The sequence below is a fragment of the Chroicocephalus ridibundus genome, chromosome 7 (assembly GCF_963924245.1).
Source record: "Chroicocephalus ridibundus chromosome 7, bChrRid1.1, whole genome shotgun sequence".
Taxonomy (NCBI): Eukaryota; Metazoa; Chordata; class Aves; order Charadriiformes; family Laridae; genus Chroicocephalus; species Chroicocephalus ridibundus.
The window spans coordinates 54,216,563-54,234,540 of record NC_086290.1 but is presented as its reverse complement, the minus strand read 5'-3'; the positions used below and the strand labels follow the sequence as shown (position 1 = coordinate 54,234,540).

Sequence of the window (17,978 nt, the reverse complement as noted above, 5' to 3'; positions counted from 1 at the left end):
GTCCCTGGTACAGGTTTGCCAGTGAGGAATCAGAAACTGCTCTGAGCAGCCAGCTGCAAAGAGCCACTGCAGCGTCACCCTGTCAAAAGCCGACTCCACAAAGCCGTGCGGGTGCTGGAAGGGCGGTGGGGTTCGTCAGAGCACAGAGTTAACAAGGCTCAACGGATCACTAAGAGACCAGCTGGAGTGTTTGTATCCCCACATCACAAACACACAACACTACAGATTAGTTCAGACATCTTCACCAATCCCAAGAATAGCCTAATTAAATGAAACTTAAGTCAACACAGGCTTTTTAACATTTATTAATTAATCCATCAGTGCAAGGCTGCTAATTAATGTCACACTTGGCTGCAGCACAGGAAGACATCTATCAGCCATGACGAACATTTGACAGTCTTGTAGCTACAAAAAATGCCAGCTACACAGCTGGGAGGCTACACAGAAAGTACATCCACATGTGATCCGAATCCTTTATCCTTCATCCTCTTCCTCGGCCAGTAAGATGCTCGTGAGCTGCTCCTCAGAGACAGTTAGCTCCTGGCAAGCGCCCATGGCCTGGCTGAGGTAGACGGCAAGTATATGTTTGCACTGCAAATAATAGCGCAGCCAAGTTAACAGCAGGAGCAACGCAGGAATGTCATGCTCTATCTGGAAGCCACAAAAATCCATCCTGGCCAGAACAGGTCTAATGAAGCGCCCACCCCTCCCGGGAACACGGTTCCCTGTTTGCATGCCAAGCCCTGGCACAGGCTGGGGCTCCAGTCGCCCCAGGTCAGTTCTGCCCTCAGGATACTGTGATACAGAGATCTGGCGCACAGCAAAGCGTTACTGGCTCCTGATGCCCTCCCCACAGGCATGCAGGAGAAGGCAGATCCAGACTATAAAGAACAAGATTCGGCTTGGTACTGCCTGTCAGCCCACACGGCTCTCAAAACCAAGAGCACTAGGCCCAGTTTGCAGAGCTCTTGGAACAGATGGGCTTCCCATGGGGGAGGGATGGTTGGCACGGGGGGTGGACACTTGCAGAGCAGTTAGTTACCCTGAGCCCTTCCTTACTGGCACCAGGTGAACTGCACCGCTTCATCAGCCAGACGCCATGTGGCAGTCCCATTAGCAGCAATAGCCCTTGTTCCAAGAGACCATCTCTTGGAAGTCAGAACAGTAACGCACAATTAAGAACAAAAGCCCTCCCTAGCCCTTGTAAGGCCTAGCTCCACCCTAATACCGTGACTCCCAGAGGCCAGATTATGCAGTGGGTCAGGCACAGCCTGCGTGGCCAAGCCAACACTCATGCACTTGCTTCCTTGGAAACTTCAAGCTGCTCAGGTCCAAGGAGCAGGGCACAGCCTTCTCACCCAGTCCCTGTCCCAGCCCCAAGGTAAGGCAGACAACTTACCAGAAGGCTCTCGTTCTTCTGCAATACAGTAAAACCAAAAGCGGGACATGTACAGAAATGGCAGGAACTGTAGCAGGTGTAGAGTTTGCCTGAGCTCCCAAGCACCTGAAACAAAGGCAGTCGGAGGAAGCAGGAGTCAGAGACAGCATTCACTTTTAATTTCTCTAACTCTTAGCCTGTTTCTGGCCCGATGTCCTTCCCGCAATGACTCACTGCATGCAACTGGCGAGCAGGTGTCACAATACAAAAGCATCTCCAAACACTGCAGTGACCCATCTAAGCTTGAAGCTCCTCAGCTTCCTCACGGTCTCTACACACTTCTTTCCCTGCAGGCGAGGAAGCATTCCTGTATGTACACCCGTGCTTGCAGCAGACCTCAGCTCCAGCGACTTGTCTGCCGCTAAGAGATCGGGAAAATGGCAGTAGCACAAAGCCCCCTCCCCTGATCTCCCAAAGCCAGCAGCCGAGCGAGCTGCCAAGCCCCCCCGGCAAGCTCTCCCCCCAGTATGACAAAGATTCTCTTGTCACAGAAAGCCCATTTGTGAATCCAGGGCCACTACAGACCTGGGGATGGAAGAAGAGCAGCAGTGAGCCCTCCCAGTGAGGCCTCTTCTAACCAGCTCCCGTGGCTGAAGGCTGCAAGCCTGCTGCCTTGCTGTTCTGTTCCCAAAACCAGCTGCAGCTCTTGGAATCCAGTTTTGTCTGAATAAACAAAGCTGAAGTCTCCCGAGAAGAAGCCTCCCTGCTCCATCTCTAGTTTGGGAACAGCACTGCCTCCTTTCCCCACATGCTGCTGCTCTGCAAGGCTGGCACTGAAGCATATTCCCTTCGGACCACGGGCAGCCAGGTGAGGGATGCATTCATTTCCAGCACGGAGAAGGTGACAGGCAAACTGTGAGCTGCTGGAGCTGACTGCATGGTATAGAAAAGCCAACCTACAAATGTCTCTTTTACTTTCTTCAAGACTGGGAAATAGTGTTTAGAAAGCTACTTTAAGAGCCAACTGCTCTGCCCTCTCCTATTGCAAGGGAAGAGTCTGTGGGAGCAGAACACACTTGCAGACCATAAGCAGAAACCTGTGCTCAAAAGCACGGACTTCCCTAATGCTCTGAGACCTGAACTGCGTGCACCCCATGGCCAAAACACAATTACAACAGAAAATTTGCTACGATGTGTCTCATATCTGCCACAGTGACAGCAAGTGCTGTCTGTCAGCTCTGTGGCCCCGACAGCTGGCACTAACTCCTCCTGGGTATTCCAGAGCACAGTGGGGATTTACACGGGTGCAATCACCAGCAGCGCCCTCCTCTGCACACACGCCCCTGGGCTGTGATGGCACACCACATTCCTCCCCCGTACCAGGCTTTAGATTCCAGTTGGGTTTGTGGCACAAATCCACCTACATCCAAAGATAAACCCAAAAACGTGAAAAGACAGTGGAGCTCTGCAGAGTGCTGCTCCCCTCCAGGATGCCCCTGGCCCTCCTAAGTCACTCCAGAGGAGCATCATCCCTCCCGGTCCGGAGCTGCACTTGCAAGGGGAGCCTTCCCCTGTTCCCTGGAGGTCCTCTCTCTGCAACCCCTTGCCTCACAGGTAACGTCCACGAGTTTAAGGTGTCCCACAGAAGTGCCTATGCCTCATAATCCCCCTTACTCCCAGCCGATTCAGGACACAAGACTCAAATTCCCACTTCAGGGTAAACCAGTCTTTCTTCAGTCTGGCCTTTACCCTGGGCCCTCCTTATTCTCCAGGCTGAGTTTGTTTCACTTGTGATAAGTTTGTTTTTCTCTAGCCCCTTTGATTGTTTTTTCCAAGATGAAGTATTCCGATGGTGCCTTTCCTTCAGAAGTGTTTTCCTTTGAGGAGGGGGGGAAGACACAGACACTGACAGATTTGGGCTGAGTTCAGCGTTCCCCCGTGCTGACCTAGATGGCAATAATGCAGCTTCTGCCTAAAAAGGCAGAATCTAAAATCCAAAGACCAAGAGAAAAAAGTGCCTCTGTTTCTGGCCAGCTGCAGCCAAGCCTGGCACTGGGGTGCTCTCTTGGCCCTGAGAAGCTGTGAGATTTCCTTCCGCTGCCCTCATCTCCAGGTGCTTGCTGGCTATGCGGCGAGGAAGAATCACCAGGGGGTGGTGTCCCTGCCAGTGCGTGGGGATGCAGGAGGGCCAACTGCGGCACCACGGCAGGTACTGCTGCCACCAGCACACAGCTAGGCAGCACCACAGTCTGTGCCAGGACTTGATGCTCAAATCCTTCACGGTGGGGCAGGCTGCCATACAGTTTTAGGAAATTAATTTTAAAAGACATAAAAAAGAAGACTCCAATAAAAGTGCAGGATGTGAGCAATGCAAGTGACAGTTGGCAGGAGGGCTAAAGCACTGCCTCTCCCCCTGCTAACTGGCTTCACTCCCACAGCTCACAGGATTTCTGCAACTCAGGCAAAGCTAATAGGTGCCACAACTGCCCCCTGCTCACCATTTTACACTTCTACCGAATCCAGCGAATCCGCCATCAGCCGGGACCCACCATCTCTGCAGCAGGTAAGACTTACTTATCCCCGACCTGGAGTTACAAGGGTTGGCTTTAGTCTGCAGCGTAGGCAGGTATTATACAAGCTCTTCTGGGATGATTAACAACTCTGAAGTAACATCGGCCCCTGAATACCCCATCGATGATACTCCTCTATTAAGTAGCAAGGGTATTAATGCCCAGGCATTAAAAGACAAATCATAGTTTTCACTCGTTTGAGGGCTCTTACTCCTCCCATCTCAGTTCCTGAGGGCAAGAGCTGCCTACACTACAGTCTGCAGTCCTAGGGCCTGTCTGAGCAAAGCCATTTTCCCCTGAAGCAGTACCTCAGATGCGCTGGATGATATAGAACGCAAACAGCATTTTAGCCTGTGAAGTGTCAACATCTCAGATTTGGCTATGATGACTAAAGTTTTGGAGTTTCACAACAGGACCAGCCTCATGGCTTCAATGAGAACAGTTCTCCAGATCCAGCTGCAAGTGAAAGCACCACCTCGCATCGCAGCTCAACCACATCTGGGTGCAAACAGCGGAGCTGACTTTCTGGGGAATAAGTGAAAAGGATGACTGTGCACGTGTCCAGGCAGCCACGGATGCTCCCCCTCTCCCCACCATGCTGGGCATGCTTCTCTGCTGAGGGAGAAGTGCCCATAAGTGGCATACGTGTCTACACCACACACACGAATGAAGAGCCAGCGACGCTACCCAGGTACTCCTAAGTGCAGTGTCCCACTCAGTGTTTCAGTTTCTGTGTTCCTGTCACTGCTCCAGCCAGCAGCCTCAGGGGAGGCTCTGCTCTTTGTTTCTGCATCTCAGACAGCTGTGCTGAGGAAGAATTTCACAACGGGATCAGCCTCACGCCCCCAGAGAAAACATCTCTTCAGATTCCTCTGTTAATGAACTCATCGGCATGGCCTTAATCAGCAATCAAGCTTCACCGAAGAGGAATGCTTCTCAGAAGCGCACGTGCACGTGCAAGGCAGGGACTGTTTCCTGCAGGCTGCCCATCAGCCGGGAGGACACAGGCACAGACCCTGAGTGATGCAGGGGGGTCACTCACATCATACCCATCAGTTACAAAGCATGCTGAAGGTTGGGCTTGTCCTACCTTAACTCCTGGTGACCAGCCCTGGGTGTCCTACCTGTCCAGGGGTTCCTTCCCCACAGGGGAACCAGCGGCTCCCTCTACCTGCAGCGGCAGGAGGAGAGCAGTTCTGACACTTGCTCTTTTCCAACAGGCACCAGTTGAGTCAACAGTTGTGGCCATCAGTGGCTATTAATCAATCAGCTCCCAGTCAGTGACTGCAGGATTGCCTCCAGCAGGCGTTTTTGTCCCCTCACTTCAGTGGGGAGAGGGCTGGGCAGCATGGAGGGGTGCCTGCCTTGCTCCAGCAGTTTGAGGCAGCACTGTTCAGCAACAACGCAGACCAGACCAGGGTGTCAGGGCAGCACCCAGCACATCAAAGCCCTCTCTCCATGTTTCTCTAGTCTCCTCCATGTCTCATGAGGTTTCCTGCATCTAAGAGATTAATATTAGGCCTCTTAAGATGCAGATAACTCTGACATGCTGCAGAAAAGATCTAAGTGTGTGAGCACACATTTAGGCTCCCTGGGAAGACCAGAGGCCCTAAGCAGTCCCCCTCACCCTTCACACAAAAGGGTGCTAAGTGAAGACTGTGCATCCCAGGCTGCAAAGCTCTGCCTCAGCCTGCATGGCCCAACAAAGCTCTGCAAGGGCAATGTGACCATTCTCTGCCCAGTGGCATATTCAGCCAAGCAACATTAAAAAAGAAAAAGCCTTTAAGCGTTCAATTACTGAGGCAGCTGCTGTCTAAGGGTCCTGGAAGCAGAGCTTCTTAGGCTTTATCAAATATCCACAGGCAAGCCCTCAACTCAAATCAAAGTTTGTGTTCTGGAGTCCTGTATGTTTATGAATCATGCCTCTCTGGAGGGGCTGATGTCCTCTCCAAGGCCCCAGAAGCGATAAAGACTCTGTGCAAATCAAGCAATGTAAGTTCTGAACAAGTGAAAAATGTTTGTGTCATTACCCAGGTCTGGCTTCACAGCTCTTCTCTTACCCTAGATGACCCCAAAGCATCTCAGCACCTCCAGTGAAGGAGAGAAGGGCCTTTGCAGGGAGGATATTTGGAAATGTTCCTCTTGGCTGCTGCAACAATGACCAGAGATTCCCTCTCCGCTGGTGCATGATAAAGCACAGCACCAGGTTCAGCAACGGAGAGGGTTGTACCATCTGAGAGGGTTAGTAGAGCTAAGTAGAAGGAATTGGGTGCTTCTTCACCAAAATCTTACGGATATAGGGTCCCACTGCTTATACAGCCTTAGCTAGGGGACAGCACACGTCCCCTAGAGAGACAGTGTCTCTCTGACTCTGACCCCATGGGCTGGATGCAGTTGGTCAACGTCTCACAGAACAGACAGACTGTCCCCAACAGAGATGCCACCGGTGCTGTGGCACAGTAAAGCAAGGAATTATCCATATCACAGAAAAGTCAGAAAGAAGTGCCAGTGGCTCCTTTCTTCACCTAATGAGCCTCAGCTCCATCTCTGACCCTCGTGCTGTAAGAGGAGTTCGATCTTTAGGGCTAAGTTGAGCTTTTCTCCCTAAAATGTCATTTTATGAAGATGTTTCTGTGATTCACAGGCTTGGCTACAATGAACTAGAATGAAACGCACAGACTTGGCCTGCATTGTTTCCTCCCAGGCAGTGAGGATCCTATTGCCAAGCAGAGGTCAAGAGTGTTCAGGACACAGAGGATTTGGAGTGCAACAGGGAAATAAATGCAGTGATGGCAGATAACACTCAGTTGCGTACCATTTGTCAAGAGGAAGAACTGCCTTTGCTGGATAGGATGAAAGTAACAAAGCAAAATTAGCAATCCATGGAAAACTTCCTTCTGACCATAATACCCACAAACATTGTAAGAAATTGTCTCTGACTAGCTGGAAGCCACAAAGAAAATGGTGGTGAACCATGCTGTTCTAATTCTAGTCCGTGGCTACTGCTCTCCAGTATCACTTTGGGAGTTTGTAAAACACTGATATTCTCTCCATGTTTATCCAAGCGCCCTTCTACATTCTGCAAGTTAGGAAAATACTGGCTCACATGTCAACTGGAAACCATTAGAAAGGAAGACTGAAAGGAGTAAAACTGTGTGTACCTGGTATGCAGTCCTTCCACTGGGGGACGTGACTCGGGTGACAGAACGCTGATCCACCAAATCCAAAGCTGGGACAGCAGATGGGCCGAATATGAACTTCAGCCTGAAAAAGAACATGTCTCTAGTTAGGTCACACCACAAAAGGGGACCACCTGGCTTAGTCTTAATCCATGGGATTTAGCCCTATGGAGTCCAGAAGGCCTGTAGCCAAAGGCTCCCACTGCCTCTCAAAATCCCAACAGTTACAACTCCATTAATTACGCTATCAAGCAATGAAGTGCCTTTGTCATTCTCAGCTTTGCGGGCTTTCACCAAGTGACCACCAATCCCTGCCCTGTCCCTCTGAGAGAATCCCAGGACTCAATCCTTAAGGACAGTCTCTACTCTGTCAGCTATTCAGAGCTGGGTTTTGATATTCTTAAGAGAACTTCCAAACTTCCAAGCTGTCTCACATTTCTTTGCAAAATCCCACTCACATTTAATTACGACGCATTTTAAAGATTTTCCTTGCACAGGACGTTCCGGTTTATGTGTTTCTTTTTCAGTGCTATGACCCAAACACTATTCTGGCTGCCTGCTGCACAAACAGGACATGAAGTGGTTCCTGTCCTGAACTAAAATGAGACAAACTGCATCAGAGACACACAGAAGTGAGATTTTTTAGTGCCAGAGCACTGCCATTTAACCAATTTATCAAACAGTGAATCTAGACTCCAAAGCCGGAAACTTTGCTTCTGCCCAGCACCCTAAATATACTAGGTCTTCTTCAGGGGAAAGTGCACCTCTGTCAGCTAAAGCAAGACATGCTGGCAAAGAGAAGGAAAGGAACATGCCGCACATGCCGGAAGGAAATCCTGGGGGATGCACAGTGCTGGGGATCCAACAGAGGTTACAGGCAACAGGCAGTGTCATACACACAGCCTAGGGACCGTGCAATTAAGGGACACCTTAATTGTACATACAGGCTGTCCTGGATGAGTTGCCCTGGATCAGATTATTGATCAGTTGGTCTCGATTCCCACCTCCAGCCATGGCCCACACATCATGCCTGGGAGCAATGAGAGAGCAATGATGATACACACTCCTTGAGCAATAGGAAATGCAGTAGAAGGGCTCTTTCCTCATCCCAGAGAAACTGGTTTAAACCCTGGGGAACGAATGAGTCATTTTGTAGTGATCACATCTCCTCTACTGCAGTCACAACTGAGGTATAAATTATTCTTTCTCCACCCACCAAACTGCATCAATAGGAAGTTAAAGACCATCAGAGAAATACTTAAGACACTCCACTACACATGGAGCCAGTGGATAGCAGTAGTTTTACATCTGTAATCCAGCTACCAGCAGCACTCAGACACAGCAAATTTATTCCAGATAAAAACCCAGGGACAGCTCACGCCTTATGTCACTCCACCCTCCCTTTCCCTTCCCTTTCCTTTCCTTCCAAGCAGGACACATCACCATGCAGAGATGCACCACTACACAGCATTTATGGATCAGGCAGTGCGGCAGCACCATGGAAGCACTTGCTGGTGTCTGGCTGCTGCTGTGCTCGGTGCTGTAAAATTCCACACCAGCAAGTGGAAAAATAAAGAGCTGTGAGTCCTGAAGGCACAGGAATTTCTCTCTACATACTCATTGTCTGCACATCCCTGCAAGGAGGACTTTATCTTCTGGTGATGCTGTGCAAGGGTATATGATAAGCTGTATGTCAAATACGGACAACTGTACCTTTAGCCTATTGTCCAGACAGCTCATAGGCTTAGAAGTTATTCTAGACCTGTATATCCAGCTGCTCTGAATGTGTTCCAAAGAGCTCAGGGGCAACTCAATTAACTTTACAGACCTTTTATGCGCTGAAAAAAACCTGTGTAGTCTACGTTACTTACAAGGGTAAACAACAAGAAAATCAGCAGTGATGAAAAGATAGTACAAAACATGAGCGGGAGAACAAGAGAAAGCAGAGGAACATTTCCAGCTCCAGTGAAGACACAAAGAGACAAGGCAGAGCCCTGGCGTCCCAGCAGCACGGCTGACCTATGCATCTGAGTCAATCTCATTGATAACAAGCCAAGAAGACAGACTTATTCCAGGAAGACAAAACCTTCAGTTGCACAAACTCAAGGCAATAAGGATTGGCTTCATCTGAGGACTGAGAGGAGGTGGGTGGGGGAACACTCAATGTAAGACATTCCTTAATGATTAGGTTTGGGACTATAAGGGGGCTGACTTTAATGAGTTTCAGTAACTCTTTCAAATTTGAGGAATTCTTTTTTCATGTATATAATTCGATCAGTCTAACAGGAAATAAGTAAGGGGAATGCCCAAAGGAAATTGAAGGACTTCCGAGATCTGGAAGAGATTCAGAAATTAAATCAGAATACTTCTGAGTTGCTGGTCACAGAGAATTGATGGAAATCTGACTGCCAAGAGTTACCACCCAACTGTTACTAAACTTAACAAGGGAATTTCTTTCCTCCTCTTTTCTTTTTTGGCAAGAAGGAAACAAAAAGTTACGAGACTTGTCAAATATCATCCCACCCTTCAAAGGCCATTATTGTCCCAGAAAAGGGAGCCAGCATCCATGCCTTTCACAAGCGTTAGGTTAGATAACTTTAGACCCAAAGATATTAAGGCCTGAAGGTGCCTGGTGATCTCCTCTCCTGGCTAAATTACAGGCAGCAGGAACACAAAGTTAAAGATGAATCTGAAAAGCCTTTCTCACTGTGATGCTGTCTTTACCTTCCACACCAATTAGCGAGGGCTGCAGAAATTGTGGAACTTGGATCTCTTAGGAGACTGCTCGGCAATGGCTGAAATATTCACAAGCTTCAATCAACACGAGGACAATGAAGCTGACCTGACACTTCTAAACAGGAGAAAACTCTCAGGGTAATCTTCAAGTTAACAATTCCCTTATGCAGAGAGATATGTTCACTTTTTCCTTTCTATCACACGTGCCCATGACTCAAATGGAAGAACGGATCACAGGATGCTGCTGTGCTCACAATGATACGAACACAGTGGAGATGCAGCACTCCAACGGCATGAATCACTCTGAAACACAGTCCACTCTCACAGAAAACTCATTCCAGACCTGGGGGTGGACTCAGAGTTCAGGTTAAACATTCTGGGTTTCTGCATGCTTAATCCACCCAAATTAAAGCAAGTCATCACAGGAGATTCAGCAATACAGAGATAATTTAATGAATCCCTGGGAAAACCCTTGAGATTGTTTCTTTGGACCTTCATTTCCACTACCAGCAAAAACACGTAGCAATTCTGCATGAGAAACATGTACTGGTCAAACACAGGAAAAAAATAGCGGTACTATGATGAGAGCAGATTATCGGCTGTCCTTTAGCAGGACACTTGGGACAAGAACTCAAGCAAAAGATACTTACCCCAGCAGCAGGTCATCGGGGACTGCAACAAAAAGAAAACAAAGCATCATTTTGCTGAACTTCCTCACTGTGAGTGTGGGGAGGCTAGTGTCTCCCTAATGTACCCTCAGAGGCCACACAGGACTGCAGTGCTCTAGCCATCCTCTCTAGCCACCAAAAAGCAACACGGAGCAGCAAAATGATCTGCTATGTTAGTGCTAAGGCACTTATCAAGGACAGAAATTAAATATACATTCAGAACCACAGGGATTAATTTTAAAAAGAAATGTGGAAGCCCAAATATACTTACTTTTATAATATCCTACTTTTAAAAGCATGTAAGAAAAGGCATGCAACCTCAACATCTTACTCTGCCACTTTAAGAAGTTGGTTAAAAATATATGTATTGGTTTCCCTGAAACTGTCTTGGCATGACTTGAAAACTCTGGCATCAAAACTTTTAAAATGTTATTCTTTTCCCAGCATGGTCTTGCAGGGCGCCACTAGTTTATAGCTTTTAATACAGCACCAAGAAACATGATGTCTTCACTTATTAGAATTTTTTGTTAAGACGGAAAATTACATTTAGGAAAATTAGTCTGTTTATTGTAGCTAACAGCTTACGCTCTGATCATCCAATCTGATCTTTCTGTTATCACTAATGGGACACAGTGTACTATGTCTTTGTATTCCACTAGAAGGACTTTTGGCTTTAAAATCCTTTGTTCCAACAATTCAAAATATTTTCTATGACTTAACACTGTTGGTTTGACTTTTCCAACTTTAGTCTCATTTAATTATCCAAAGTGATTTACCAGTTTGTTTCTGCAGTTATGTCTCAGTGTATGTCTTAGTACTATTTTGGTGCTTTACGGAGAAGTACACCTTAAAAGGAACGTTGACTTTTCTTTTTCTTTTTCTAGTTTACAACAGGATTTATAAAGCTCTTTTAAAAGGTCACATGTAGATTTTGGATCTACTCTAACCAGACAGGAGCCATACTGCAACTATGCCAAAAAGCTGTTAATGTGGTTACTCTGACAGTTTAGACATTAAGTCTCTGCCCATTCCCCACTCAAATGTAGTGCTCAAACAGACTTCTCTGAATGTTTATTTAGCTGGTTTTAGCGTAGTTAAAATATTCCTTAAATAGACAATTTCCTTAGGAAGAACCATTCTGCACTACTTATCGAGTAAACACAAACAGTAATATTCTTTCAGCACAGATTACAGAACTACGTTAGTAATCCAGAGTGCAACGAAGGTGATTGCTCTTAACTAGCTGTTAGAATTGGCCAAGATTTAACTGTTGGCTTATGCTTGCTTCATTCAAGCAACAGGAAAGTTGTTCTTTGCCCTGGGATCACTAACACCCCACCCTCTGCTGGTCAGTCATGAAACATGATTGGTTTTATGAAGACTTCCCTTTCAATTCTAGTTTTGAAATTAGCAAGACTATAAAAACAGCAGAACAGTTGGCACAACAAAATGCCTACCTAAAAGTATATAAGTGATCATCCCTGAAGTGTAACCACCCACACTACAAGCTCTAAGCAAGCAGCATTGCCCTAGGTCCCACATTCAAAAAGGAGGGCCTGACTTTTAGAAGGGGGCTGCTCCTCGTTACCTGTGTTTCAAACCCCTTTGTGTCCAGACAGGTTGTATCAAGTACAGGAATTAAATATACATTCAGAACCACATATTGAAAAGAAGCATGGAAGCCAAATTATTCTTACTTTTATAATATCCTATTTCTAACAGCATGCAAAAAAAGGCCTGTGGCCTCAACATTTTACTCTGCCACTCCTGAAAGTGAAGGCCACCTCTTATGTGACAGAGTCTGCAGAAGACGCAAGCAAGGAGAGGCTGACAACCCTCAGTGCTACCTGAAGGTTTGATGGCGCTTGTACTACCGGCCCACCGCCTGCTGGAATGGTTCCGTTTTTCTTTACGTACCCTGTGAGGTCTCCTGAAAAGCCTTTTTGATCTCTCGCAAGAGCTCTTCTGCTACTGCTGGCAAGGTGCTGTCCATCCCATTGGCACTGGCCTCGTGACTGGAAGCAAGACAGAAGAGAAGAGGAAACAGTGGGAAATCGTTAAGGTCACTGCAGATACTATAAATTGGGACTGTTCATCTGGGCTGAACTCAATCTCAACCCTGCAAGGAGGGCAAGCAAAGGGCACCCTCAGCACCTTTGGAACTGTGTTTTTTACACTTTTTCGGAACAAAGCGTTTCTCAAAAACACGCGGGTGTCTTTCAGATATCCCTACGTATAAAGAGATCCCGTGGAAGGACGGGGGAGCGATACAGCCGGCAACAGGAGGAGGCTCCGGCCTGGAGCGTCCCGGCGCCGGGACAAGAGAAGGCCGCAGAGCCCCCGGGGCAGGGCGGCCTGGCAGCCCCGGGGCCCGCGCTGGGGGATCTCCGAGGGAAGGGCCGGCGGATGCTCCCCGCCGCGGTCCCCAGGGGCTCCCCCGGCACGGCAGAGCCGGGCCGGAGCTACTAAAAGCCGCCGGTCCCGGGACTGCGACCCCAGGCCGGGCCTACCCGCGGCCGCGCTGCCGCGAGGGCGCGTCTCCATAGCAACACGCGCCCTTTGCCCCGCGTGACGCACAGTCCCCCATCACGTGGCGAGGGCGCGCTCTTAAAGGGCCCGCGGGGGAGGATGCTGGCGGCGGGGCTGCCGCGGGCCCTGTGCCGCTTGGGCGCCCGGCGCTGCCCCGCGGGGCTCCCGCCGCCCCGCATCGCTTGGCGCGGCGGGGCCCGCGGGGAGGAGGGCGGCGGCAGGGCGGGGTCCGGGCGGCGGCGGCGGTGGTGGGCCCGGCCTGTCGGGGGTGCCCTGGGCTCCCTGGGAGGTGAGACGGGACGGTCCGGGGGGTGCGGGGCATGGCGGCGCGGGCGGCCGTCACCCTCGCCCCGCAGCCCTCTCCCTCTTCCCCAGGGACGCCGAGGAGGACGGCGAGGACGCCATTATCCAGCTGCTGAAGAGAGCCAAGGTGAGGCGGCGTCCCCTGCGGGGCCATGGCGGCCTTGGCGCTACCTCAGCGCGGGGCCTGGCGGCCGAGCTGCCCCTCGGCCTTCCCCCCTCTCTCTCTCCGCAGCTCAGCGTCATGAAGGGCGAGCTGGGGGAGGCCGACCGGCTTCTGCACCAAGCCCTGCGGCTGTCGCACCAGGCGGATAACAGGAAGGCCATCGTGTACACTTACAGCATGGTGGGTGTTCGTGGTGTGTGGGCACAGCGTGGTACCTCCTGCTCCGTGATGGCCCCTGTGGGTCTGGGCCATGCTGGAAGGCGCCGTGGGGCTGCGGTTCCCTTCGCGGGGGTGTATTCCCCTGTGCTGGGGCTGGAGGTAGCAGGAGAAGCTGTTGCGTGGAGGCTGGTCCCTGCAGCCGCTGTGGAGCTTCAGCACGGTCTGTCTCTTCCAGATGGCAAACGTGGCCTTCATGCAGGGAGAGCTGGACAACGTGAGTAACTTTTTTTTTTTTTTTTTCCCCCCTCTGAATTTTACGAGGCTGACATCTTGTGTGAGATCACGAGGGTGCAACGTATTGTGACAAGCTGAGTATTGAGAGTTGGGAGACAGAGATCTCCACGTAAAAAACAGAATAATTTGCCCTAGGACTGCATATTGGACCTATTGAGCTCCAGTATGGTGCAAGGGAAGGAATACTTCTTACTGTCAAATGCCACAGTCAAGCATTTAGATAGTGTCCCAAGGAGAGTCTGGGAAAGCCCCGACTGCACAAAGATGTGGTAAACTCATGGCTGCTCTAGAAACTGAAAGGACCTGCTCGTTGGCAGTACCATTGGGCTCCAGTTAGCCCTTTACTGCTGACTGGCCTTGGCATATAATGTTAAACACCACAAATTGAGAGACAGGTTTCTCCCAGTAGTCTGCCTCTGTAAAGGGTAGAGATCTTTTGTTTTAACTGCCATTATTCCTCAGTATTCTCTTCAAAAATCTCTTTTCAGGCAGAAAAGCTCTACAAAGCAAGTATGAGCTATTTGCTTGCAGGGGAGACAAAGGAGGTATGTTCTTCTGATAAAGGCTTTCAGGGGGAAGTAGTAACAATTCTTTGGTCTATTTCTTGTGCTGTAGTACCTCCTACTAGAAGCTGGCAATACAAGCTATGAGGTTGCCGGCTTCTCAAAAACTTCCTTTAAGGGGATGGGCAGTTTCAAGGTCTAAATTTGTTCTTTGGCAAAGTAATGTTTCTACTGGGGAGATACAAGAAGAATAACAGCTGCATTGTGTGTCCTCCTGGCAGGATGACAATGCAATCCTTGAGATGTCCCTCAAGCTGGCCAGTATCTATGCTGCTCAGAAACAGTGAGTTCCCTGCTAAGGGCATCTTTTGCTTTAATCTCACTTCACAGTGGCAGTGAAGAAAGAGGCTCTTTCCTCTAAGAATAGAGTGCCCAAGGAAGCTTTGATGTGCCAAGATACCATCAATGTAAAGGTTCCAGCTGGCATGGTATTTGCCTACCCACTGTCACGTAGCTCAGAGATTGCCCAGCTTAGGGCAGAAGCAGTCATAGAGGACATCCCTCTTTAGTCTTAAATCCACACCTCACAGGAGAGAAGGCTTTTGAATGCTGTTGGTGGCTGGTAACTTGTAGCTTCATTTTTCAGTGGAGCATCAGCATGGGTTGCCTTATTGGCCTTATCTGGGGGGAGGGGGGCCCTCTCTACGTCTTAGATCCCATGGGTCAAGAGAAGGGTCCAGGCCACGATCAAGGGAGCGCTGAGGGCAAGAACCTTCTGGCCAAGGGGAAAAGTTCTCTTACAGGCTGTCTAGAATGAGGGATTGAAGGTGTTCACATCTATCCATTCAGGGATGGAAGGAGCCTTGCTTTGCTGAGTTGTTTTACTTTGCAGACACAAATTAGCCCTGGCTGGCTACGAGTTCTGCATCCTGACCTTAGAGGAGAAGATTGCCAAGCAAAAGGACTTGCCTGAGGATGTCTTACCGGGTGAGACTTACCTTGTCTGCTAAAGGCTTCTCATTATCTTTTCTCCATTTCCCTGTCCTCAGTGTTGATTTCCGTGTTGCCTAAGCACCATCTTCATGTCAATCCATTGTCTTCACACTGCACGAGTTTCCTGCTCTTGTAGGATGGAGACTCATGCTTGATCTTGTAGAAGTGATCACTTCCACTCCTCTCTATTTGCAGCTGAAGAAAAGGCCAACACCCGTCTCTTGCTTGGGATGAGCCTAGACTCCTATGCTCGCTATCTCCTAAGCATTAACCAGCTCCCAGTGGCCCAAAAAATGTACGAGAAGGCTCTGCAGATATCAAATGATGTTCAGGGAGAGACTCATCCACAGGTGACGTGTACAATGGTAGTTGGACTACTAGGGAAAGGCAGGCTAATCTCCTAGGGAATGAGGCAGCCTTAAGAGCAGCTTTGCTGGCATCAAACATACACAGCACTAAATTAGGTTCTGTTTTCCTGCCAGGAAGAATGAGCATGCGGCATGCTGGTATATAAATATAAGACACTTTCTTACTGAAAGCTTCTCTGGGAAATACTGCTTTTACTAGTGTGATGGGTATGAATGTGGCGCTTCTGCTGCCCCAGACTTCTACACAAGTCTTGCTCTGAGACTTCCTTTTCTGTCCTGGTGCAGACTGTGGTCCTTATGAATGACTTGGCAACTGTACTGGATGCGCAGGGGCACTATGATGAGGCGTACTCCTGTGTGAAGAGGGCAGCTGAGCTGGCAAAGGAGACTCAGCACCCAGAGGAGCACATGGTGCTGAATAACCTGGCAGCAATTCTGATGCACAAAGGTAGGGAAATAAATGTCTAGCCTCTGTCCCTGTGCGTGTGGTGACTGCAACTACCTGTATTGTAGGATTCAACTATAGCATTATTTTTGTGTTACTATATTTAGCTTAAGCACTAGGTCTGCTGACTTTGTGTAGGCCACCTGTGTTGAAATTGAATTTAGCTGCTGAAGGATCCTGTCCAAGATAAATGTAGCACTGGTGCATCTGACTCAAAAGGCTGCCAGGGAATCTTGTTTCCCTTGTCCTGTATGTACAGTAACTCATTCCAGAAGGACAGAAGATAGGCTTGAGACTTGTTTCTGTGAGATCTTAATGCACCTTGTCCCATCATCATTGCTGCCTAGCTCTCATAGTTGGCACCCTATGCTGGATGTTTTCTGAACCTCCCTAGTGTGTTCCAGGTAGTCCTTGCTTGTCCCTTGTATGTGGCCTGCTTCAGGAGGGGACTCTGAAAATGGGCAATGTAGTTTGCTAGCCATGCCACTTTTTCCTCTTGCTACAGAAGACTTTCTGCAAGCAAAACAAGTGTACAAAGAAGCTCTCAAGCAGGCACAAGAGAAGGGAGATGTTGCTTCTGTCCAGCATATCCAGGAAGAACTAGCTGAGCTGGCCAAGAGGAGAAAGGGCTCCAAGTAAGTTTGGCCACGGAGTCCAACCTTGAGGTGTCTGACAGCAGCAAGGGTTGGTCAGTACAAGCAGCCTGGGACCAGTCTGGTGCAATTCTCCAGGAGAACAGCAATGAGGATTTTAAGGACTGCTTAACAAGAAGGGCTGCTATTGCTTAACAACTTCGCCCAAAATAAAGGTGTGGAATCTTAACTATGTAAATTGTGCTGTAGTCTATGGTTGGAGAGACCTACTGTGCTAGTGAGTTAACTTTGTCTTGACTGCCAGCAAAGTGCACGTCCAGCCTAGTATTAATACTTGCAGTTCAGTCAAGGAGTAGTCATTTGCTACTCCTGACTGCTCACAGAAGTATTTGCTTTCAAAACAAGGCTATACTAAAGCTAAGTCGTGAAAAAGAGAAGAGGCAGGAATTGTCTCACTCTTTACGTGCTGGCTAGCACCACAGCGTGTCAGTGCTACAGTTCAGTATCTGTTAACTTCAACAGAGCATTTCCCAGACTATACCTGTACTATGACAGAGCTGTAGCTCCGTGTCCTTTTCAAACAGGTTGCCTGAAGATCAAGTGTTTGTCTTCAAAGCATTCAGCATCCAAAGATAGAACGTGCCCTCTCAGATGAGGGGTCAGACGGTTACCAGAGCTGTTGTCAGAAATAAAACACTCAGCTACCTTACCCCAGGCAAGAGCACACGAAGTGCCAAAGCTGTCCTCTTTTCTTGGACAGGTCAGTGCTGGAATGCTGAGGCTTCCTGTTGGAAAAGATGGTATGTTCAACTATCATGTTTGTAAGCTACACGCCTTAATGTGAATCCACTATGAACAGCCTGCTTATACAACAGAATTCTTTGGTTCTGCCCTGCAGGGAAGCCTAATGCTAAAGACAATGGAGAATTAAACCCAAAGTTATCAAATCCCTGTTTAGCTAGGATAGTAGAACTAAATGTAATTCCCTCAATAATCAAGCATTATTTTAACCTCTCATTTAAAGAACTTCAGCTGGTTGATACAACCCTTAATGTTAATGGCATCATTATTAGTTTACTTACAGTAGCATTAGTAGC

General features: G+C 48.7%; 2 protein-coding genes across 5 annotated transcripts; one reads left to right on the top strand and one right to left on the bottom strand.

Moving 5' to 3' along the window:
* Positions 1–289: 289 nt before the first annotated feature.
* Positions 290–13,914, bottom strand: ZSWIM7 (zinc finger SWIM-type containing 7). 3 transcript variants are annotated; one of them, XM_063341414.1, is made up of 6 exons: positions 13,701–13,914; positions 12,449–12,546; positions 10,514–10,535; positions 7,110–7,212; positions 1,400–1,504; positions 290–591 (listed from the first exon to the last, which is right to left on the bottom strand). In XM_063341414.1, the coding sequence occupies exons 1-6, from the start codon at positions 13,703–13,705 to the stop codon at positions 475–477; spliced, it is 450 nt and encodes a 149-aa protein (XP_063197484.1). In that variant the 5' UTR covers positions 13,706–13,914; the 3' UTR covers positions 290–474. The 3 variants fall into 3 exon arrangements, with proteins under 3 accessions (XP_063197484.1, XP_063197486.1, XP_063197485.1); XM_063341416.1 differs by lacking the exon at positions 13,701–13,914 and adding an exon at positions 13,042–13,084; XM_063341415.1 differs by lacking the exon at positions 13,701–13,914 and adding an exon at positions 12,686–13,061.
* On the top strand, positions 13,115–17,119 carry TTC19 (tetratricopeptide repeat domain 19). Of its 2 annotated transcripts, none has more exons than XM_063341410.1 (10): positions 13,115–13,349; positions 13,417–13,490; positions 13,596–13,706; positions 13,921–13,959; positions 14,468–14,524; positions 14,764–14,825; positions 15,375–15,469; positions 15,671–15,825; positions 16,129–16,291; positions 16,797–17,119. In XM_063341410.1, exons 1-10 carry the CDS (start codon positions 13,160–13,162, stop codon positions 16,925–16,927), a joined length of 1,077 nt encoding a protein of 358 aa, XP_063197480.1. In that variant the 5' UTR covers positions 13,115–13,159; the 3' UTR covers positions 16,928–17,119. The 2 variants fall into 2 exon arrangements, with proteins under 2 accessions (XP_063197480.1, XP_063197478.1); XM_063341408.1 differs by having other exon boundaries at positions 13,117–13,349; positions 16,794–17,119.
* The last annotated feature ends 859 nt before the right edge of the window (positions 17,120–17,978 follow it).